The following is a 22943-nucleotide window of genomic DNA, read 5'->3' as shown; positions in this document are numbered from 1 at the left end:
GACATGCACTAAATACAGCTGCACTCACTATAAATAGAGCTCCGTCTAAAGCTGTCAAAAGGACTCCATATGAATTATGGTTTGGAAAGCCTCCAAATGTGTCTTTTCTTAAGATTTGGGGATGTGAAGTATACGTAAAACGATTAATTTCAGACAAACTTCATCCAAAATCTGACAAATGTATCCTTGTGGGCTATCCAAAGGAAACAAAGGGGTATTACTTCTACAATACATCTGAGAACAAGGTGTTTGTTGCTCGAGATGGTATCTTTTTCAAAAGAGATCACATTTCCAAAATTACAAGTGGGAGAAAAGTAGACCTCGAAGAAATTCGAGTCGAACAACAAACTCTAGAGAATGCTCAAGATGACATTCAGGATGAAACTCAGAGATCTTTAGAAGTATCTGGTGAGAATCAAGGACCATCTAGAAATGTAACCTCGTGTAGATCGCAGAGATATAGATCTCAACCGGAAAGGTACTTAGGTATTTTGACGAACAAGAGCTATGAAGTTTTATTACTTGAAAGTGATGAACCTGCGACTTACAAACAAGCTATGACGAGCCCTAGCTCCAAGCAATGGCAAGAAGCCATGCAATCTGAATTAGACTCCATGTCTGAAAACCAAGTATGGGATTTGGTCGATTTGCCAGATGGCTACCAAGCCATTGGAAGCAAATGGGTTTTCAAACTGAAAAAGGACAAGGATGGGAAACTTGAAGTTTTCAAAGCTAGATTGGTTGCAAAAGGTTACAGGCAAGTCCACGGTGTGGACTACGATGAAACCTTTTCACCAGTTGCAATGCTAAAGTCTATTCGGATAATGTTAGCAATCGCTGCATATTACGATTACGAAATATGGCAGATGGATGTCAAAACTGCTTTCTTAAACGGCGTTTTAACATAAACTGTGTTTATGACACAGCCTGAAGGTTTTGAGGATCCAAAGAATGCTAAAAAGGTATGCAAGCTAAAGAAGTCAATCTACGGATTGAAGCAGGCATCCAGGAGCTGGAATATACGTTTTGATGAAGCAGTCAGTGACTTTGGTTTCATCAAGAACGCAGACGAATCTTGTGTATACAAGAAGGTCAGTGGGAGCAAAATTGCTTTCCTAGTATTATATGTCGACGACATATTACTTATCGGAAATGACATTCCTATGTTGAACTCTGTCAAGATTTGGCTTGGGAAATGTTTTTCGATGAAAGATCTAGGAGAAGCACAGTACATATTGGGCATCAAGATTTACAGAGATAGATCTAAAAGGATGATTGGACTTAGTCAAATCACTTATATCAATAAGGTGCTTGATAGGTTCAAGATGGCGGACTCCAAGCGAGGCTACCTACCCATGTCTCATGGAATGACTCTAAGCAAGACTCAGTGCCCAAAAACACTTGATGAGCGTAGACGAATGAATGGGATTCCATATGCATCATTGATTGGTTCAATAATGTATGCTATGATATGTACACGCCCGGATGTTGCGTATGCACTCAGTGCTACGAGCAGATACCAGTCAGACCCAGGAGAGGCGCATTGGACTGCTGCCAAGAATATTCTGAAGTACCTGAAAAGGCACAAAGATGACTTCCTGGTCTATGGTGGAGATGATGAATTAATTGTTAAAGGCTATACGGACGCAAGTTTCCAAACGGAAATATGGATCGTATGGGAAATATAAATATTATCCAAGTCGTAGATGTTGCCGGAAACGGAAACATGGTACGTATCGGAAAATATTATCGGAAATGGAAATATTGCCGGAATCGGAAATATTGCCGGAAACGGACACTACAAAAAAGAGGTACATATTGAGACGGAATTATTGTGACGGTCTAACAAAGAGTCGCAAGGAAATTGGGGCGCGAATATTAATTTGTAAATTGCGAAGCTTTAGAGAGCCGCAAAATATTTCGACGTTCTAAAGCGTCGCTATTTACAAAAAAAAAGACACGTGTGTTGCACGTGTTTGTGAGGCAGCAATGCAACTGAATTTTTGGGCAAAAAATCCCGCCTAACTCTCTGTTTTTTTCGCAGAATCCCGCCTAACTCTCAACCCACCTCCCACGTTTCTCTCAACCTCCTCCCACCGACATACCTTGCTGAAACTAACCACCCTCGTCAGATTTCCGATGAATTCGTATCTCTCCTCCTCACCTTCAGCACCGGCCATTAACGAATTCCATGAATTCCGTCTTCAACCTTTACGTTAGCAAAGTCAAATCTCCCAGTATAAGCTATCTCACTCCTCATCCTATAAATTCATGAAAAAGCCCAATTATTGAATTCACAATTCGCTCAACAAATTCAAGATAAATTCGTTGCTCTCTCTGGTTTTTAATTGGAGAAATTCAAGCATACTCTGGTTTCTTAATTGCTGCTTCATCCTCGGTGTTGCCGGATATATTCGCCAGGTATTTTTGGTCTGCTTCACGCCTTTACTATTTGATTTTTATCATATAACAATGTTTAGGTTTGATTCACTATTTTAATTTCCGTCATATATTGTTAATTCACGTTTTTTCATGTCAATTTCTAATGTCAATCATATGCCTTTAAGTTTTCCATGTTATATTGCATCCTTAATTCAAGAAAAAAACTAGAATGGGTCTTCTTAGTTTCTGTGATTTTCTATATACCGCTTACAGAGTGTTTGCTATTTCATTTATTTTAGTTTTCAATTGCAGATAGTTGGTAATTTGGACGATAGTTGGAAAGTGGTGAACGTCTGACTTCTTCTTCCGTGTTGTTACTACTGTAGGTATTGTCTATCTATTTCTAATTTTCATAGTTTTAAATTTGCAACTTTTAGTTGGCCTAGAATCTTTGAAATTTGGATACATGGCAATGCTTTGTATAAAGACACACAGACATTTAGTGAGATTTAGGTGATAATCTCTGACCAAGATATCTGGTACTTAGTATGAAAAATCTGTTGTCAATCTTTAAGACACCTAGCTGTACTTGGTTAGTTTAGGTTGTCTTTAGTGAGAAACTTGGTGCATCAAATGAGCATGTTGGATGAGTTTGCAAAATTATTTGTCGCTATAGAACTTATACTAATTATTTGAACCCTTTCACTTAGCATTTTCTACTGTTATCTATAACTTCTTTTGAGGCTACACTGTTTTCTGTGACTGATTATGTGAAATGTGTGACCGATGGACTGACTGTAAGTAGAAAAGAACTGAACAAACTTTGCACAAAACAGAACTGAGCTTTACAAAGCAGAACTTAGTATTAGGCGACTGATAAGCTCATTGTCTGTCTGTCTGTCATCGTTATGTTAAGCTACTGCATGCTTTCTATATGTCATAACTGTAGTATTAGGTAGTGGCAGTGTATCGCAGTGTTAAATATCTTATCTTATCAGCACTTTGCTTGTCTTTATTATAAATTTCTTTGCCTTTCCCTGCTTTAGTTGGCACCAAATATAGGTTTGACTACCAGTTGTATGGAGTAAGGAATAAACCTATGCAGTAAGCACCCTAATCTGAATATATGCAGTTCAAAACACAGAGAAGTGAGAGTAGCTTTGAACTATAGCTTAACTGAGTTAAGGGATAGAACATCCGGTTTTGATTTTTGAACTGTCATAGCTGGGATGATAAACTCAGATAACCATTTCTGAGTTTCTATCATCCGGTTTTGAACTGTCATAGCTAACCAAATATTATCTTATCAGCACTAGCTTATTGTTTATCTGGGTTTATCATGCCAAATTGAGAGTAGCTTTGAACTATAGCTTATCATCCGGTATTATTTATCTGAGTTTGCAAAATTATTTGTCACTCTAGAAAGATCAAGCGCCAACTGGTGGACAACCTTAAAAGCTAGCTTCTTCCTTCGATTATCAATGAGGTATTTCTTTAGGGCACCTCTAGGAAGATATTTCACAACAACACATCAGATATTACTAGGGATGCTAATTAGGCGACTTTCTGTTTGTATTTGTAGTCCTGAGGCCCCCATCTTTGCCCCGATAAACTACAGCATGCATAAATGGTTTTTATGACTACGAGCTTTGATAATAACATATCAGTTAGTTTCAACATGTATCGAGTTAAAAGTAACAGTAGCAAATTTTTGAGATGGATGGTTTGGCTACACTTTAGGTTCTATTGTTAGAAAGAACGACATTGTATTCTTCTGTTGAATTATTTTGAACTTGCGAGTAAGGGTTTATGGAATTATAGTAAAGAGTCGTTACCTAGCTTTTTTTAGTGCTTCTCTATAGAGTTGTTTAGAGTATTTTTTATTACATACCTGAACTTTTTATCTCTATTGATTTTAGAAAATAGATCATGCATTACATGACAATAGATCAGTCCTAGGCTATTTACGACATAGAAAATAGATCAGTCCTGCTCTGATCAATCCTGATCAGATCAGTCCTGATCGGATCATTCCTGATCAAATCAGTCCTGATCAATCCTTACTGATCCATCCTGATCAGTTCTGATAAGTTCACTTCTGATCAGTTCACTTCTTCTCCTGATTTGTGTTGGTGTTGTTTAGGTTTAATTACTTTATCCCACACATAAATAATGTAATTGGAATTGGAAAACATCCCAATTTATGTTGGTTTGCTAATATAACTATCGAACCTTAACTATATACATCATGTGTTGCGCATAACCGGGAAAAAATGGGAAACATTAACAGAAAACATTTTAGAGGCTATGCAATTGCACCGGATAGGAGTGTTTCACTAAATCAGTTCAAGCTCAATCATGAGATTATCGTTCTATTTGAATAACTCTATTCTTAACAAATTAATAGAATCTAATCCAAAATTGTGATTACTATTCTTATTTCATTATTCAAACAAACACTAGCTAAGAGCTTAAGAAGTGGAGTAATACATACTGATTGCTACGGTGTACAAGTTATAAATAATTGATCGTGGAATTGATGAGTCATAATAGAAGAGTAATCTATAATGACTAATATTTAGATTAGACATAACAAGGTAGGATTAATATTATTATAAAACTTTTGGGAGTCTTTTTAATTATGTGTTGTGTTCTGTCAACTTCCTTGAATATGAGATAATATGGCTGCTTAATACGGAGTATGGTGATCACTTTTGAGTAATAAATGGAATAGCTAGCTTTCTATGGACGGTGACACTTGCACTCTCAGACGACATAGAAAATAGATCAGTCCTGATCAGATCAGTTCTGAACAGTCCTTACTGATCAATCCTGATCAGTCCTAATCAGTTCACTTCTGATCAGTTCACTTCTGATCAGTTCACTTCTGATCAGTTCATTTCTGATCAGTTCACTTCTGATCAGTTCACTTCTGATCAGTTCACTTCTGATCAGTTCACTTCTGATCAGTTCACTTCTTCTCCTGTCCCTCTACGTTCACCACTATCTCCTTTCTCTCTCCTCTGGTATTTTTGTCGCCCCACAATAACGAATTTCGTAAACTCAATTGCTTGATCCCCTTATCGCGGAGTAGATTGCAGATAATATTTGCTTTTACTTTCCATGTAGAAAAAACACCCTTCTTTGACCTGCGCTTAGCACATTGCTTCCCTACATTTGTTCATTTTCATGGAGCATTCATGGTCATGAATTGATATGTTTGTAGTGTTTTCTGTTTAAGTTGATAACTTCATCTACTATATTTTTTAGATTTTAAATTCCTGATAATGTTGTTGTCCTTATATTTTGACCATAATTTATCAACATTATCAGGTTTCGCCGACCACACCGGTTCAAGGTTTCCTGTGATTCTTTAGCGTTGTTCGTAGGTTCGTGCATCAGTTCGTGCGTTGCTACACCGGTTCAAGGTTTCCTGCAAGTCTTTAGCGTTGTTCGTAGGTTCTGCATCGGTTCGTACGTTGCATATGCTCTTTGATACTAGAGGTATGTATACTATAAAGTCCCTTTTAGGTTTTTTATTGGACAATTGTTATTTCCCTAATTTTGTATGGACAAGGGTGGGCTACAACTCTGCAAGTTAGGTTTGTTAAGTGTTAGAATATAATTTCCGTGGCTTTACATTTCCTCGATGTCCAATATATATACAATGAGCATATACCGACGTTTATTGTGCTATCATAACTTACGTCAATCATGCAAAAGTTGGATCTTTCTATTGTATTCCTGTTGATTTAATTTCAAATGTTTTGATATAATAGCTTCAAATTTGTAAGTACGTATTTTTGTTAGCTTTGGCATTTTGTGTTGGTATTGTTTGTCTAATTACATTATCCCCACTACATAATTTTGCTTAGCTTAATTACATTTAATCCAAGAAATTTTACCATAAATTCTGATTATGTGATGCCACGTTACTTAAGGTACTCTTACTCTTTTTAAAAAATGGATTTATATTGTTGTCTTCGTGTGAAGTTGAAAATATCACCTTGTGCGCTAAAATCACATGCTTTATTTTCCTTGCAAATTCATGTGAAGTTGAAAGTATGATCTTGTACGCAAAAAGAAAATATAATATGGAAGTGATATAGGGTAATAACTTTTAGAAGATGAAGATAGATCACAAATATTAGTCACTAAGGAAGAATGATTAAACAAAAAACCATAAGTTATGGTATGAATTAAGAAGAGTTGTGTACGGAGGTGTTATGTGACTTAAATTAATCTCGTGTGATATATCAAGGTTCTAAGAATGATTATAATATTTTAATAAGTACATATAAAAATTTCCTATTCTGCGACCGACGTATATTACTAATTACTCAACTAATTTCGTATAGATATGGATAAAAGTTGGATCGATCTACCCACTGGTCATCATGAATATATCGACGGTTGTATGGAATTTATTGAGTTTGCCAAGCAAGATCTAGTCGAAGGAAAAATTAGATGTCCATGTAAGAACTGTAAGGTAGAGAAATGGTTCTCCGTAAATGAAGTGGAGAGGCATATTTTGTTTAAGGGATTTTATAAGCCATATAAGGATTGGATTTTTCATGGTAAAGGGGATACGTTTCAGCGTATGTTTGAGAGTGATGGAGGGATTACTAGTGAAGGATCCCTTGATAACCAAAGTGGGTTTGTAGGTCGAGATAATATGGGAGGGCTATTAAGATCAGCATTTAGTGTTAATATGCCTCCCAATTGCCCAAATTTAGAAGCACGAGAGGATGATGAATGGATTGAGGAGCCCTTGGCCTATGACACAGATGTAGAATATGATTATTCTACAATAGAAGAAGATGTGACATATAAGAAGTTGCTTGAAGCTTCTGAGGAGAAATTGTACGAGGGGTGTATCAATTTTTCAAAGTTATCTTTTCTGTTACACTTGTTTCACTTGAAGTGTATGAATCACTGGTCCATAGAATCTTTCAATATGTTGTTGAAGCTAATTCTAGATGCATTTCCTCAAATACTTGATTTTCCCTCATCTTATTATTACAGTAAGAAAATGATAAAAGACTTGGGCCTTGGGTATGAAAAGATTGATGCTTGTCCGAATAATTGCATGTTGTATTGGGGTGAATTTTTAAAGAAAGACAAGTGTCATGTTTGTGGTACATCGAGGTGGAAGAAAACTAAGGATAGGGGCAACGTTGTAAGTGATCAAGGTACGGATACTTGTAAGAAAGGTGTGCCAGCTAAGGTAATGCGATATTTCCCTCTTATACCGAGACTAAAAAGAATCTACATGTCATCATCAACAGCAGAAGATATGAGATGGCATGATACAGAGCGATTGGGTGAAGATGATAAGAAGATTTTAAGGCATCCTTCAGATGGCTTAGCATGGAAGGAATTTGATGAGCGTCACAGTGATTTTGCATTAGACCCTCGTAGTGTTCGATTAGGTCTTGCGAGTGATGGTTTTAATCCTTACCGTTTAATGAACACCACTTATAGTACGTGGCCAGTGATGTTGATTCCTTATAATCTTCCACCATGGTTATGTATGAAACCGTCTTCTTTCATTCTGTCCACGCTTATTCCTGGAAAATCAGGTCCCGGAAATGATATTGACGTGTATCTGCAGCCATTAGTGCATGAATTGAAATTGCTGTGGACAGGGGTTGAAGCTTTTGATGCTTTTGCCGGAGAGAAATTTAATTTGCGTGCGGCTTTGCTTTGGACTATTAATGACTTTCCCGGCTATGCAATGCTCTCTGGTTTGAGCACAAAAGGTTACAATGCATGTCCTATATGCTTAGATTCCACGCCTTCTGATAGATTTGGGAGCAAGATTTGCTATTGTAGCTATAGAAAATGGTTACCTGCAGATCACCCATATCGATGTCAAGGTGACAAGTTTTGTGAGAAGTTTGGAACTAATGAGTGGGGTAAAGCCCCATCTCGTCCTAGCGGCACTGATATATTGAGGCAGCAAGAAAAGGTGAAGCATGTTTACGGAAAGTCGAAGGCACCACCGAAAAAGAGGCAAAGAGGACACGATGATGACGATGATGTCCAAGATGAAAGTGACTTTGGTACCAAGAGAAGCATATTCTTTGATTTGGTGTATTGGGAGCATAATCTTCTAAGGCATAATTTAGATGTGATGCACATTGAGAAAAACGTGTCTGAGAATATTTTGGGAACTCTTCTTAGCATGGATAAGAGTAGAGATAGTAGGAATGATCGAGAAGCCCTTGAAGCATGGAGAATAAAGTCTCACCTTTGGCTGAGTACTAATCCTAACGGAGGTGAATGCATGCCTCCGGCTTCCTATTCTATGTCTACGGAAGAGAAGGAGAGGTTCCTAAATGTTTTGCAGAAAATTAAAGTTCCTGATGGATATGGATCCAACCTTTCTAGTTGTGTGAATATGAAGCAAAGGAAGTTGATTAACCTCAAAAGTCATGACAACCATGTTCTAATGCAGGATATCCTTCCCGTTGCCTTAAGGGCCTCTAAAGCTACAAAAGTAATTGACTTGTTGGCTAGATTGTCTTCCTTTTTCAAGAAGTTGTGCTCTACAACTATTGATCCAGATGATTTAGATGATCTTCAAAATGAAATTATTTTAACTCTTTGTGAGTTGGAAAAGGAGTTTCTGCCTTCATTTTTCACAATCATGGTCCATTTGTTGATTCACTTAGTGGAGGAGGTTAAACTTGGTGGACCAGTGCAATACAGATGGATGTATCCCATTGAAAGGTTAATATCTTACACGTCTAAATTATATTCTTTTTATTTAATATTTCACATTTATCATATATTAAGTACAAATGTTTTATTTGAAAGGTACTTGTCCCATTTGAAATCACATGTAACCAATAAAGCCCAACCTGAAGGATCTATTGCAGAAGGCTTCCTTTTAGAGGAGACAATTAGGTTTTGTTCGAGATATCTTCAAGGTGTTAAGACCATTTTCAACATACCTAAAAGGATGGATGATGACATTCCAAATCCCAATGATTACTTGTTTAATTCTGGTGGTCGAGTTATTGGGAAGGAGGTCAGCATTCGCCTTGATGACAAAAGCTTAAAACAAGCTCATCGCTACATTTTGCTTCACTCTGATGAGATAAAAGGGGATCTGGAGTAAGTATTATGTTGGTTTTCTTTTGAATTATCAATTGTTATAATAGATGATTTTTAATTTTGTTCTTCTTCCATGAAGTGAATTTTTAACCGAGAAACGTCAAATGAACTTACAAAATCCTGTCACGGAGAGTGATGAAAGTAACTGGATCATCAATGAGTTTGGAGGGTGGCTGCAAAATAAGGTTACTTAAGTTCTTTTAATGTGAATACATACTTCTTTTAAAAAAAATGTATTTGATTTAATGATGTATCATCGTAGGTACATTACATAGATGCAACCACCGAAGATGGGAAACTAAGAAAAGCTTTGGCGGGTGGTTTGCATTCTTATGGTAGAAAATTAAAAGGATACATAATCAATGGATACAAATTCCTTTCCACGGATCGCGATTCTCGTCTTTTGACACAAAATTCTGGAATTATGGTCGAAGCGGATGGAGATGCCTACTATGGAAAAGTGAAACATATCTATGAATTAGATTATTACGGAGATTACAAAGTTGTATTGTTTCGTTGTGATTGGGTAGACATTCATAGGGGTGTAAAAGCATATCCAAATGGCGGAGTATGTGTCAATTTCTCTAAATTGATGCATTCTGGACGATTGTTGCAAGATGATCCATTTGTATTCTCATCTCAAGCAAAACAAGTTTTTTACATAGAAGATGAGATACAAAAGGGATGGTTGCATGTTGTTAAGAACAAGCCTAGAGATGTGTTTGATTTAGGGGATTCTTTACCAGTAGAGGAAGAGGGTGGGACCAATTGATCATGCTTATTTTTTATTGTTTTGCTTTGGATTTGTATTTGTTCATGACATTGTGAGTCATATTGTTTAATCTGGTTGAATAATGAGTTATATACTTAATCTATACTCACTTATTTTATTGTCTACTAATGTCCAAGTACCCTACTACTAGTTTCTTTGATGGTGATACAGATATTTTTATACCGTTATTCCGTGAAAAGGGGGCAATTTATCTTTATTTTTTGTGATTTCCCCCTTTTGTATTTGATTTGGTTCATTGTTGTTGCAGTGTTGTTGTTGCTTTTCTTCCCTTTTTTGTTGCGCCTGTGGTACACAAGAAAATGTGTGTCAGGGGTGGGTTGGTCCATTATAACTAAACAATAAGGTTTATTGGGAAAAGATTGATTCTTGTTTGTATGCATCTGTCTTGGTTCTGAAAGTTTTACCCCCCTTTGACAAAGCGTATCTGTCAGAGTTGCCAAAATATTATGCCTGGCTATCTAAGGAGAACCACACAGACAAACCGGTTTTGAATCTGTAAGATTAGTGAAATGCTATGAGTTAATCATGAAATGACTCCAATGTAAAATATTGCTAAAAATAATTCACTAGATTTCATTGTTTATAACAGTAAACATCACTCCAGTAGTTTCCAATATTACACAAGTATCAACACGTTACCTCTTTACTTCTTCATTTATGTTTCTGTCTGTTTCGAGTTCTGCAATTTAGGCTTGATTCTCCCTTAGATGTTTGTGTTCTGCATTCATGTTAACAATTAACAATGTGCATCCACCTCTTCAAAGCTGCCATTTACTACTATACTAAGCTGCTGGATCACCCATTGGATCCTCTTTCTATGTCTTTTGACTTTGAGAATCATATGTGACCACCGACTTTATATAATTATAGCTAGCTTTTTTCAAGCTTCTCTAAGCTCATTTGTATTGTAATATTGATCCTTTTATCGCCTGATTTCTCTCCTATGGAATGTATAACTCTCTTGATAATCATTTTCTTAAAACTACAGGCTCAGGATATTACTGATTTAGGCTCTCTGAATCAAGCAGCAAAGATCTTTATTCTAGGTATGGTTCCCCTCCTTTCTTTTCAAAACAGAATGGGGAATAACTAATAAGGTAGCCAAATCATTTTGTTAATACATGTCAGACATGCAACTGTTGCTTGATGTTGTTTTGCTGGTTCACAGCTTCCTGATTTGTTTGATGACTTGTTTTAGATTGTTCTTTAGCTTTTTCCTGGTGCCATGATAATATAAAAATTGAGAGTTTTCACTGTAGTCTGAATCTCAGAAAAGGAGGGTGTAGCAGGTTCATCTTGCCCTTTCCCTCATAACTGTAGAGCAAAAGTGTAGTAAATGAGTGTAGGCCAACTAAAATATTGCTTATAACTTCAGTCTAAACTACACCAAAAAAAAAGGAAGTGTGCCAGCTATGAGATCATCTCTTTGATCCATCAGAACTGAAAAAATTGTTTTTTGGCAACTGACAATAAGCTAGCTAGCAGATTTCTCAACCAAAACAGTTAAAATCAGAAATTGAGAAAGTACCTTCAGCTTCTTTTCTATATAGCGTGCATAGTCAGTCCACAAATCACTAGATATAGGAAACTCAGTGATAGCACGTTCATATAGAATCTGAACACGCGCAGGGTCACCTGCAGATTCTTCAAATTTCAAGTATCTCTGCAGAAACAAAATACATGTTAAAACCAATAAAGGGATAATTTGAGTTCAAGGGAGATAAACAAAATTCTTGCTACCCTCATTATCTTGATAGCTTCCTGTTCGTGCACCCAAAGATGTGAGATCAATCCCTCCAAATGCCATCCATCACCCTCCTCATTCCACCAAGCTGCTACACACTCATTCGCATCCACATTCGTAGGGGCCATAGTGCTAATTCGACCTCCAGGGAGATTTGGTAGCCACCTGGAGGTTGGTTGTTTCCATAGTGCTAATATCTTCACTTTCTGATAATATCTTCAGTGCATTTCCGTTAGTTGTTTCCTTTCTGGTTTGCCTTCTCTATCTTGTTTCGTGCTTATGCTTGTAATGTGACAGGTTATAATGAAACTTAATAAAGGGATGAACGGAGCAAAAGGCCTTCCAATATAAAGTTTTCAAGTTCCTTGAAGGTTTCAGACTTTTGAGTCTATGACTTGTATATTCTAGACTCTAGATCACTTAGTGAGCTAACGACCAATTAGAGCCAGGATGAATTTCTTTTTCTCAATCAGATTTGCACTTTGCTTCTATATTTACGGAGTTTTCTGCTCATTGTAATTCTTGTTTATGTGAAAATGTTAAACTGATTTAACGTGTATGATTGTCACTTTGAGTGAATACCTATTATCCTATTTAGTGATTCATTCTTGTAGCAATTGAGTTGGTTTAATGACCTTTTTATTCATGGCTGATTGTGTTTCTTACTTTCTGAACAGGAACTAAAATATGAGTTACAGGACTAAAAGAACATTGGTAGCTATTGACGAAGGGTCGAGCATTGCTGCATCCAAGTCCCCAAAATCTTCTGATCCATCCACCCAAAACTGGGGACCGTTCAGTCCTCCAACACTTGGAGTGTCACAGACATTTGGGACGGTATCACAACCCATTAAGCAACCAGTAGCTGCTAAAAAAACCATGGTTGCACCACAATCATCCTTGCCTCGGCCTACTTCCATGGTTTCAAAGCCACAACTGAAGGCATTATCAAAACCATCCTTTACCCAGACAAAACCATCCTCTAACCCATTACAACAACCAATTCCGCCCACTCTTACAGGAACAACACAAAGTAGATGGTATAAAGGACCTACGTTTCCCAATCTGACTGAAATTGCAACACAAAAAGCGTCAACACCGAATCCACACCAGCCTACTATGCAGCCTGTGTTGCAGCCTTTCAAAGCTACCTTGCAGCCTTCTTTGCAGCCTTTCAAAGCTTCCCAACAGCCTCAAACAGCTACCAATCAGCCTCAAAAAACTACCCATCAGCTTCACAAAGCTACACAACAGCCTCAAAAAGCTACACAACAGCCGGTATCTTCTTTTACAAGTGTCAAACCACATTTAGAGAAAAGAGCATTTGTTGCACCTTTGGGAGCAACAAAACATGTGATGTCACAATCTCCTACACCACCAGACACCATGGCAATGAAAAAGAGAACCGGGAAGCAAGAAGGTCAGTTGCCTCCAACATACATGCATGTGAGTGAGAATGCATTTCAACCTCTGCGATCTCCTCCATCCAATCAGGTTGAGAGTGAAGTTATGCCAAACTACAACTGGGACGAATTTGAAGAATCGGCTTCTGAGAGTGAAAATGAATTTGATCAAGGAGAAGGAAGTGATACTGCTGTGAAGAAAGCAACACTTCGACATCGAATCATTATTCCAAATTGGCCAGAATCGAGGGAGTTTGATGAGAAGGTGGAGGCTATAGCTATAGGTAAACATGTCTCTACATCAAATATGCAAACTGTAAATTATCGATCTTGGTGATTTTTTAGTCTGATTTAGCTCCTGTGACAGATGCTGATGGAATACGACATCTGGTAAAGGGACCAGTTCTGCCTCGAGACGTTTGGCATGATGCAAAGGGGTTCAGATACATTGTCAAGCTCAATGAATTCAACCAACCTATTCGAAAAGGTGGGAAGATCCTTGTGAGCTTCCTTGGAGATATTGCAAAAAATGATTCACTTTGTCCAGTGGGAGTCCCAAGTTGGCGTGCTGTGAACAATCAGTTAAAAACTAATGTTGTTACAATGATTCGGGTATGTGGATTTATTGTTCTTAACACTTATGTTAATTGTAGTTTTATTTTAGCTTGGTTAACTGTGTAATTAGCTTTAAATTTATTCTGTTTCCATCTGTGTTCATCAATCAGTTGCCCGTTTTTCAGGTTTTTATTTGGTCATGGGGGTTCCGACCCCGGGTTAAGTTTCTGCAGAATCACTAAGTTCACCTAGCTAGTTCTGATCAGATCAGTGCTGATCAGATCAGACAGATCAGTCTGATCTGATCTGATCAGAACTAGCTAGGCAAATTATTTTGTTAACATTGTAACTTAATTTTTCCTTTTTTTTTTTGAAGAAACATTTTGTGTTACCTGATGGACCTCTAGTTAACAAGGCACTAGTGATGCGTATTGACAAACCATGGAACAATCATCGATACAAATTGAAGAGGGATTTTTTCGATCCAGTGAATAAATCTCGAGAAGAGAACTATGCCAACGTGCCTGATGGAGTGTCCACTAGGAGTTGGACGGAATTGGTAGATTATTGGCTTTTACCAGAGGCCATGGTTTGTGACCCCAAAATATCCTAAATTTAGTAAGTTTTATTTGTTTCACCTATATATGCTAACATTGGTTTCATGAAACTAGGAAAAATCTGAAATGGGAAAAAATGCTCGAGCTTTACAAGGCAATAAGCACAACAGTGGTGCTACAAGCTTTGCTAATCGAAGAGTTGATATGGTATGCTTTTCAACCTAGCTATTTGGTTTGTAGCATTTCAATTGCTATAGGTGCTAAGTCTAAAATTCATAAACAAATAAGAGTGATATAAAAGTCTAAAATTCATAAACAAATAAGAGTAATATTTACTCGTATATGCATATCTAATCTCACACATAAGGACATTCTTTAGTTTTCTAATGTTAAAGTAGAGAAATGTAGAAAAGTTGGCTATGCGGGCAAATGGAATTGAAAGCAGCAGCTGGGAAAATCTTCCTACTTTCCGTTTCTGTTATAAACCATGTTGCAGAAGTATACATTATGTGACTCTTCAAACGTTTTGGAGATAGTTGTCCTAGATTCTCATGAACTTAGAGCTTTTAGGATCAGGAAACGGGGTTACCTGACACTATTACTGTCAAATAGAGTCAACTTTTTAACAGGAACTAAGAAGTATGATTCTGGAGGGTGGTCTGGGGATGGGAGCGGGTGTGCGTGGCTACTCCAAGTTTAAAGTAGAAAAAATCAGAAAGCAGAGGCAATGAAGTCCATCTGCAGTGCATGAAGCTGCAAAAACTATTCAATTTAAACAACAAAGGCAGTATTTCATTCTATTACATTATCCCCATAAACTTAAGGCGATAAAAAATTGTTCACAAAGTTCTAACTAAAAGTCAATAACAAAGAATAAAAATTATGCATAATTAAGCATAACTAATCATTATTCGATCTGCATTTTTACAACAAAAACCCTGCAATGATAATCAATTAATTGTGAACGAAACATGTTTAGCTGTTAGTCTGTAGGTGTAGCCTGTAAATTACATTGTTGGTCTTAGTGAGAACAGATCAAGTAAGTAGCTGTTAACAGATAAATTGTTATGGAGATCTATGTTTGAGATAGGCCAGCAATTAATGGTTCTTGCATTTGCTCTGAACACACTAAAATGCAAATTCACAATGAAATGACAAAGAGTTGATTCTGCTACGTATCCAATAACATATTCTGGTATTACACAAATGGAAGAAAAGTCATATACAGAGTAGTCATATATTCTGGGATTAGTTATCTTTATCTACTTTCTTGAAATCCAGGAAGCAACAATGGAGTTAGGGCAACTGTAGGCAGAAACTTTATCGGAGATGCGGCCTTGTGAGCTGCATATGCAAGTGAAAATGTCCCAACTTTCTCACTTGTTTCAGTTGATGATATTCCCAGCTATTGAAGTAAGGCTGAGACATCAAAACCAGCATTAATAAGAGCATAGCATAATGTAAATAAAATTAGAGATGATGTGAAGTGCGGCCTTGTGAGCTGCAAATGTTGCAAATCAACACCATTATTATTTCTAATTTGAGATTAATCAAGCACAACAGCCTAAACATGACTAATTCAAGAGTAAATCAATTACACAAATTCAAACCTATCCAATCAACAAACAACCAACAACATTCCTTTCTCTATTAACATTTCAACCAAAATAACAAAGCTTCACCTCACCACCACCAGTCCACCATATAATTTATTCCCGAAATAATGTCTTTGATCCTTTAAAATGAGTTTTTGATAATTGGTCAAGCCATTCAGCACTAAAACTCACTAATTTAGCTAAATTCTAGCTGACATCAAAAGTTAACAACCAACTAACTAATATGGTTCTTTCCTAAACATCTCACTCGAAACCAATTAAGTATTCATTCAGCAAACCATATATGTTCCAGGAAATTCTAATCCCCTTCATGATGACATACATTGTTCTAGAACTTTTGATAATTGATCAAGCCATTCAGCACTAAAACTCACTAACTTAGCTAAATTCTAGCTGACATAAAAAGTTAACAACCAACTAATCCGGTTCTTTCCCAAACATCTGACTCGAAACCAATAAAGTATTCATTCAGGAAACCATATATGTTCCAGGAAATTCTAATCCCCTTCATGATGACAATACATTGTTCTAGAACTGAAAACCAACAGGAAATCCAAGCTCGCTAAAGGATATACAGAAGCCAAAATCAATAAACACAACAATAACAGAATAAAACGTATGTAAACGGCTGCAAGAACAACATACCATACAGAGAACATCCATGACACTCTTGGCCACCACTTTCAGGCAACAGCTTGACCCTAAACTTCTGAACTCCACTCTTAGCATCGGTATTCGACTCTGCCTTCGGCGCTGCCCTCACAACCTTCAAAGAGTTAGGCTTTTCCTTCTCCTTCTCCTTCTTATGAGGGGAAATCGGAACCCTATGGTGCCCGTGGGACAGCGTCGAAGTCGTCCAATTGGTCTGGGTTTTCATTTTATTTACTCACTTAGTAGTCAAATTATCTGTCAATGTTTACATTATCAGATTATAAGAATCGATAGATTATCTGTTAGTCCTCTGTCAAAAGCATAGAGGCCAGCTGGGATCATGGGATTCATCAATGTCCATATTGATTTTAATTATTGGATCATGTAAGATAAACTAAAAACAATGCAAAGAAAATGTACCTGCAAACAAGTTTGCAAAAACTTATTTACCTAATATCTTAATAACTAGAACTAATATTTGCCACTTGTTACAGAAACAAAACAAACTGAATACAGGTATAAAGCAACTATTGGCTGATATTTCTTCTGTTTATTATCTTCCCTGCATCTACACGGAAACGTACTCCTGAATTCCCCTTAGCCTGACACAATTAGCAGAGAGCTTGCTGATGTCACTGCCTCTGTTGCCGACTCTGTCACCCCTTGCAAAGTGGCAATGCACCCAGCAACCCTACTACGGGGATAACAACTCAAAGTGTTAAACAAATATAGTGATAGTCGGTTTAAGAACTTCAAAATTTCAGTTTTCAATTTATTTTTTTCCTGAAATTGCAGAAAGAGAAGAAAGGAGTGTTTAGCGAATTGGCATTTTTCAAATCAGTTTACGCCAAAGAAGATGGAAGCTTTAAAGAGGGCACACTTCCTCATCAATTTGTGGTATCATTGCATTGAGCTAATTCTATAAATCAATCTTGTCTCTTGAAGTCTATTTATTTTTTTCTTTGCTTGTACATAGTATTCTTGGTTAATAGATTTTGAGTGATCTTTTCATATTATATAACAGGAGGATGCCAACAAAAAGGTCCAAGAAAATCTTGCGAGTTCCTCTTCTTCAAAGCCCGTAATTGAAATTGAGAATGCAGTCTTTAATGAGCTCATGTATAAAGGTGAAGTACCTAAACGTCCTCTGAATTATGGATTTGGAGTGAAGCAAAGCGACATCTTTGGAGTGGAAGGTTTGCTGAGGAAAGAAGGGTCAAGCTATGTTAACAACAATGCTATGGAAGTGGAGAACATGAAAGGTGAAATATCAGTTGTCAAGAAGCAAAATGAGGACCTTGCGCAACAAAATCAAGTTCTAAACACCAAGTTTGAAGAAACAACACAATCATTTAAAATGATTGCTTCTTTTTTGGGACAAGTTTTGAAGGAAGTACGCAAAGGGAATGTTTCATCGAACCTTTTAGATGGTGCGGAATCAGCAATAAATATGGTTAGTTATTTCTGGAAATTATTCTGATTGAGCATCATGTATCATTACCTGAAATGTGGCATATCTAATTTACATATTAAAATGCTTTTTGTAGATTACTGATGATTCTGGTGGCAATGGTGACAACCAGGCCGAGAAATGAGACTTTGACACTATTGCCAAATGCAAGGTAATTTCATATGGAATTAATTAACTGCATTTCATGCTTTATAGATAAACTTATAGCTGAAACAAGCTTTATAGTTGTCGATTATTTATGGATGATGGTGAGATTAGAAGGTAGATGTTTAGATTTAGTATTATTATAATAAGGTATTATGTTGATATTAGCTGAAACACGAGTTTGGTGTTAGGTCTGGGTTGTTAACAAACTATGGTTTCTGTTAGTTAATTTATGATGCTCCTTCTGTAACGCGTAAAGAAAACACAGTGTTAAATGTCAATCCAAGACAGCAGCGACTCCGACTTACTCTCCTAATAAAACCTCATTCAAACTCTGACCATGAGTGAGAGATAAGTCTGAAATCAACTACTATAAAAAGTTTTAGTTGCCATAGAAATTGCTCATAGTATAAGCTTGTTTTCTGTTTGATTGACTTCTATAGTCTGTTTCGTTTTTGGTCTGTTCACTCATAGTACTATCTTAGAAAAATCGTATCAATCTGTTTTTCCTTATCCGTTTCTGGTTGTAACTGTTGCTTCGCCCTCTCAAAGTTGTCCACCATTGGAAGAAGACTCTCAATTACTTCTCCCTGTGCATCGCTTCGAACTGATAGTCTCTCTTTACCTGATCTCCTTCTAAAGTTATCAAAGTCAGCTTGCAGGCGGATAAATCTATCCTTTCCAGAAGTTATCTCTTCTGTCAAAGTTGATAATTTCTCAACCAACTCGTTCTTTTCTGTTTCTAGTCGGTAAACAGCGATCTCTATTCTGTAATGGTCTGATAATCCCCAGTTAAACAGCCTCCTAATAATATTTAGTGAGAGTTTCCACACTTTCCCACATATTCTTGGTACTTGTCTCTTCTTCTGTTTCCCCAACTTCCTCCTCTAGCATTTCCTCATCCATCTAAAATCACCAGTAAAAAGAAAATCATAAGAAATGAATACCAATTACCAATAAATGAATACCAAGTACAAATTCTTTAGCTATTGTACTTGTAAGCATCACTTGCTTTGCTTCTCATCACGCCTGAATATTATATCAAAGGAAAAAAGAAAGTTCTTGGGGTCTTAATCTAAATCTATAACTGACAAGAGGAACTAAACTCGAAAGATTAAGAATCTACAGCTTTGATAACATGAGAAAACTGAATCTGCTGCTACTGCTACTGTTGTTGAGGTCCTGATGTTGAGGTCCTGCTACTGCTACTGAATCTGAAAACTGAAAGTTCTTGAGGTCCTGCTGTTGTAGCTGCTGCTACTGCTCAGTCTTGGTGTTGCGTAGTTTTGCAGGTTTGCAGTCAGTCAGGCATACTGTTCTGCTCAGGCTGGCTTGCTGTTGTGCAGTTCTTTTGTGCAAACCTTGTGTTGTTCAGTCTGGTTCTGCTGTGTAGCTTGTTGGGCTGGTGTCTTGTTTTTTTTTTTTTGGTTTTCAAATGGGCAAGCGTGATAATTAAAGAAAGTCACAGTTTAAGCAGCAAGTTAATGAACATCAGAGGCTAAGGATAAGAAAGCCATTATGACTAAGGTAAGACTATATACCTTTTTCCTTCCTAACTTGTCACCTAACCACCCAAAGATGAGTTGCCCAGCAAAGGTACCACACAAGGCCACATTCATGGGTATAAACCCTGGGCTAGTTGGATTTGGCTCAGTGTAATAGAGACGGCCTAAGATTTTGGTCACCACAGATATGGAGAAAAGCTCATAGACATTAGTAAAGAAGCCCATACCAAGAATCATGAAAACTTTCAAGTGGTACCATTGTGTCTTTGCTACGTCAAGTACACTTAGCACTTTTAACTTTTGTCTCTTCGCCATTGATTAGGAAGTAGGAACTAACCTTTAATTCATACAGGGAAAAAACAAGGCAAAAATCAAATGTTAATGTTTAAAGTGTTATTATACAAGCATTGCAAATTTGTAAAAAATGACCTTTTATAACTCAAAATTTGCGAGTTTGGCTGGTGTCGTTGTAGAATGTTTTAGTGTTTTTTGTTTTTGCTTGGGTGCGGGCTGTGCTCCCTTAGCTTTTGTTTCCCTTGTTGTTTTCTGTTGGTTGTTGTTTGGGTTTCTACCTTTGGTAATTAAGTTAACTAATTTACCAATAATATATATATATATATATATATATATATATATATATATATATATATATATATATATATATATATATATTCATTGTTCATGTCTATATTTCTAATAGTCATGCATTTTTCCCTTGATTAATAGTTGATATTATTTTGAGAAGACGACTAGTAGTTAGGATCAAGCTGGTTAGGATTACTGTTAATTTTCCCTTGATTTTATGGAATGTTCATCATACTATATTTGACATTAAATTTTCTTTGCAGATTATTGATGATTCAAGTGGTAATAGTAAATGTAGATCAAGAGATGAACAAGTTATCTTGAAGCTAAGCTAGCATAACGATATGTTTACTTTTTCGTAGTCAGGAAGTTGTTTTTATTTAGTTTTGGACTATCTTGTAGAAAAAATGATAATGCTAGTTAGAAAGTTATTTGTTTTAAAATATCGCTTTTATTTCAGTTTGACTAGACTCTGCGAATTAATTTAATGTATAGATGATTTTTATCACTTTTCCTAAATTAACTACTTAAGTATATATGAATCATAGCAAGTTAATATGTTGCTTTAAGATATATAGTGTACGTACGTAGTAAGTTAATGTATTTGATTATGATTAATTATCTATGGTCGATATATATTTTTATAGATAATTCATGATTTTAGATTTATATATATATATATATATATATATATATATGAAAAAAATATGATGCAAATTGTGACGCTCCAAAGCGTCTAAATTATTATGTATATATGAAAAATAATATGATGCAAATTGTGACGCTCCAAAGGGTCTAAATTATTTTGGAGGGAATGGGGGGACCTCGCACGAAAGTGAACATATAGTGACTCTAATAAGAGTCTATATATTTCGGGTGTCTAAAGCGTCTCTATGTGGTTTATAGTGGCGGAAAAATGTGTCTATACACGTGCAAATAGTGACGCTTTATACAGTCTAAATATTGCGACTCTCTAAAGAGTCACTATATCCCAAATAGCGACGGAGAAATATGTCGATATTTTGCAAATTGTGACGCTCTAAAGCGTCGGTAAATAGCGGCAATGAAAATAGCGACCCTCTCCCAAAGCGTCGCTATGTGAAATAGCGACACTGTAGAGCGTCACAATTTGTCCCAAAAAGCGTCACAATGTGCCGCGTTTTTTTGTAGTGGGAAATATTGTCTGAATCGGAAATATTATCGAAATCGGAAAATAATTCCGGAAACGGAAATATTAAATATTTGTTCGAAACGGAAATTAATTCCGGAATCAGAAATATTAAATATTGTTCGTATCGGAAATGAATTTCGGAATCGAGAATTTAATCGGAAGTGTATCGTACGAATTAGCATCGGACGAGGCCTGCCAGACGAAGGCCCAGCACGAAGCAGGGCCATCGCCCAGCAAAGCCACACGCATCACACAACCAAACCCCGCCAAGCCCACCGCAAGGCCAGGCCCAGCAAGGCCTTGGCGCGCGCAGAGCAATCATGTGGGCTGCGACTTTGGGCTGCGAGCGAGTGCAGACTCGCGTGGGCCATAAGGCTTGCGCGGGTGGTGCTCGTGCTCGTGCTCGTGTACGGTTGTGTGCAATACAAATCCTAAAGCTATTAGAATTTTTTCTACGATTAAATCCTAATCCTAGTAGATAGATTTATTTAATAAGAGTCCTAACAGGATTCTAATTAAACTAAATTGGTATTCTAATAGGATTATAATTCCTTTCCATAAACTCTATAAATAAGGGCCTAGGGTCACATATTTAGAGAGACAATTTTGAAGTATTCACAGGTAAGATTTTGGAACAAAATCAGCCAAACACTTGTAGCCTATTAGCCGAAATTCTTAGAACCTTAAGGGCGATTCTAGTTGGTCAAGCTTAAGGCGGATCCGGACGTGCTGTGGACTATCTACGGAGGGACGACACTTGGAGTCCTAAAAACTTGTTCTTGTTCGGTTCGGGCCCAGCTAGGGAGGGCACCCTACAAAGTGTATGCATCTGAATTATGCTAAATGATTACGTGTAAATAATATGTTTCCTGGCATTAAGGTTTTTCGCATGATTTATGTTTTGTCATATGTATCATAACCTAACAGTGGTATCACGAGCCTCTTATTATTTTCATAATCTAAATTGCATGAACATGGTTAAATTTTACAAATTTGCAAGGAATTAAAGGGGTGATTAGTTTTCGTAATTAATTGCAAATTGCGTTTATTTAATTATATGTACGCAGGTTTTCGGCAGAATATTCGTTACTCAACCAAATCGATTGATTTTTGTGTCAATTTCGCATGTAAAAGGCATTCTAAAATTTTGACAAAAAAAAAAAATATTGGCCGAACCCAGAATTCCCAAATTCGAAGCCTAACTATGACTTTTTTCGGAGGTTTAAGTTTTTCGAACGCAAAAG

General features: G+C 36.7%; 4 protein-coding genes and 1 long non-coding RNA gene across 8 annotated transcripts; 2 read left to right on the top strand and 3 right to left on the bottom strand.

The window, feature by feature from the left end:
* The first annotated feature begins 1903 nt into the window (after positions 1 to 1903).
* Positions 1904 to 21051, top strand: LOC130466331 (uncharacterized). Of its 4 annotated transcripts, none has more exons than XM_056835217.1 (12): positions 1904 to 2421; positions 2695 to 2764; positions 5716 to 5886; positions 11286 to 11343; positions 12719 to 13728; positions 13812 to 14056; positions 14376 to 14588; positions 14671 to 14763; positions 17619 to 17720; positions 17848 to 18276; positions 18371 to 18445; positions 20792 to 21051. In XM_056835217.1, the coding sequence occupies exons 5-11, from the start codon at positions 12729 to 12731 to the stop codon at positions 18416 to 18418; spliced, it is 2130 nt and encodes a 709-aa protein (XP_056691195.1). In that variant the 5' UTR covers positions 1904 to 2421; positions 2695 to 2764; positions 5716 to 5886; positions 11286 to 11343; positions 12719 to 12728; the 3' UTR covers positions 18419 to 18445; positions 20792 to 21051. The 4 variants fall into 4 exon arrangements, with proteins under 4 accessions (XP_056691195.1, XP_056691193.1, XP_056691194.1 ...); XM_056835215.1 differs by having other exon boundaries at positions 2695 to 2768; XM_056835216.1 differs by having other exon boundaries at positions 2682 to 2768.
* On the top strand, positions 6743 to 10614 carry LOC130463650 (uncharacterized). Its single transcript, XM_056832846.1, has 3 exons — positions 6743 to 9504; positions 9584 to 9689; positions 9767 to 10614. The coding sequence occupies exons 1-3, from the start codon at positions 6743 to 6745 to the stop codon at positions 10274 to 10276; spliced, it is 3378 nt and encodes a 1125-aa protein (XP_056688824.1). The 3' UTR covers positions 10277 to 10614.
* LOC130466333 (uncharacterized) lies at positions 15704 to 18551 on the bottom strand. Its single transcript, XR_008926467.1, has 2 exons — positions 16818 to 18551; positions 15704 to 15975 (listed from the first exon to the last, which is right to left on the bottom strand). It is a non-coding gene; the product is annotated as an uncharacterized lncRNA (long non-coding RNA).
* On the bottom strand, positions 18915 to 19344 carry LOC130463648 (uncharacterized). The gene is made up of 2 exons (XM_056832843.1): positions 19272 to 19344; positions 18915 to 19216 (listed from the first exon to the last, which is right to left on the bottom strand). Exons 1-2 carry the CDS (start codon positions 19342 to 19344, stop codon positions 18915 to 18917), a joined length of 375 nt encoding a protein of 124 aa, XP_056688821.1.
* LOC130466332 (probable inorganic phosphate transporter 1-12) lies at positions 19257 to 20500 on the bottom strand. Its single transcript, XM_056835219.1, has 2 exons — positions 19980 to 20500; positions 19257 to 19847 (listed from the first exon to the last, which is right to left on the bottom strand). The coding sequence occupies exons 1-2, from the start codon at positions 20256 to 20258 to the stop codon at positions 19761 to 19763; spliced, it is 366 nt and encodes a 121-aa protein (XP_056691197.1). The 5' UTR covers positions 20259 to 20500; the 3' UTR covers positions 19257 to 19760.
* Positions 21052 to 22943: the final 1892 nt, after the last annotated feature.

This window comes from Spinacia oleracea, chromosome 1 (genome assembly GCF_020520425.1).
Source record: "Spinacia oleracea cultivar Varoflay chromosome 1, BTI_SOV_V1, whole genome shotgun sequence".
NCBI classification, from domain to species: domain Eukaryota; kingdom Viridiplantae; phylum Streptophyta; class Magnoliopsida; order Caryophyllales; family Amaranthaceae; genus Spinacia; species Spinacia oleracea.
This window is presented reverse-complemented; position numbering and strand designations above follow the sequence as displayed.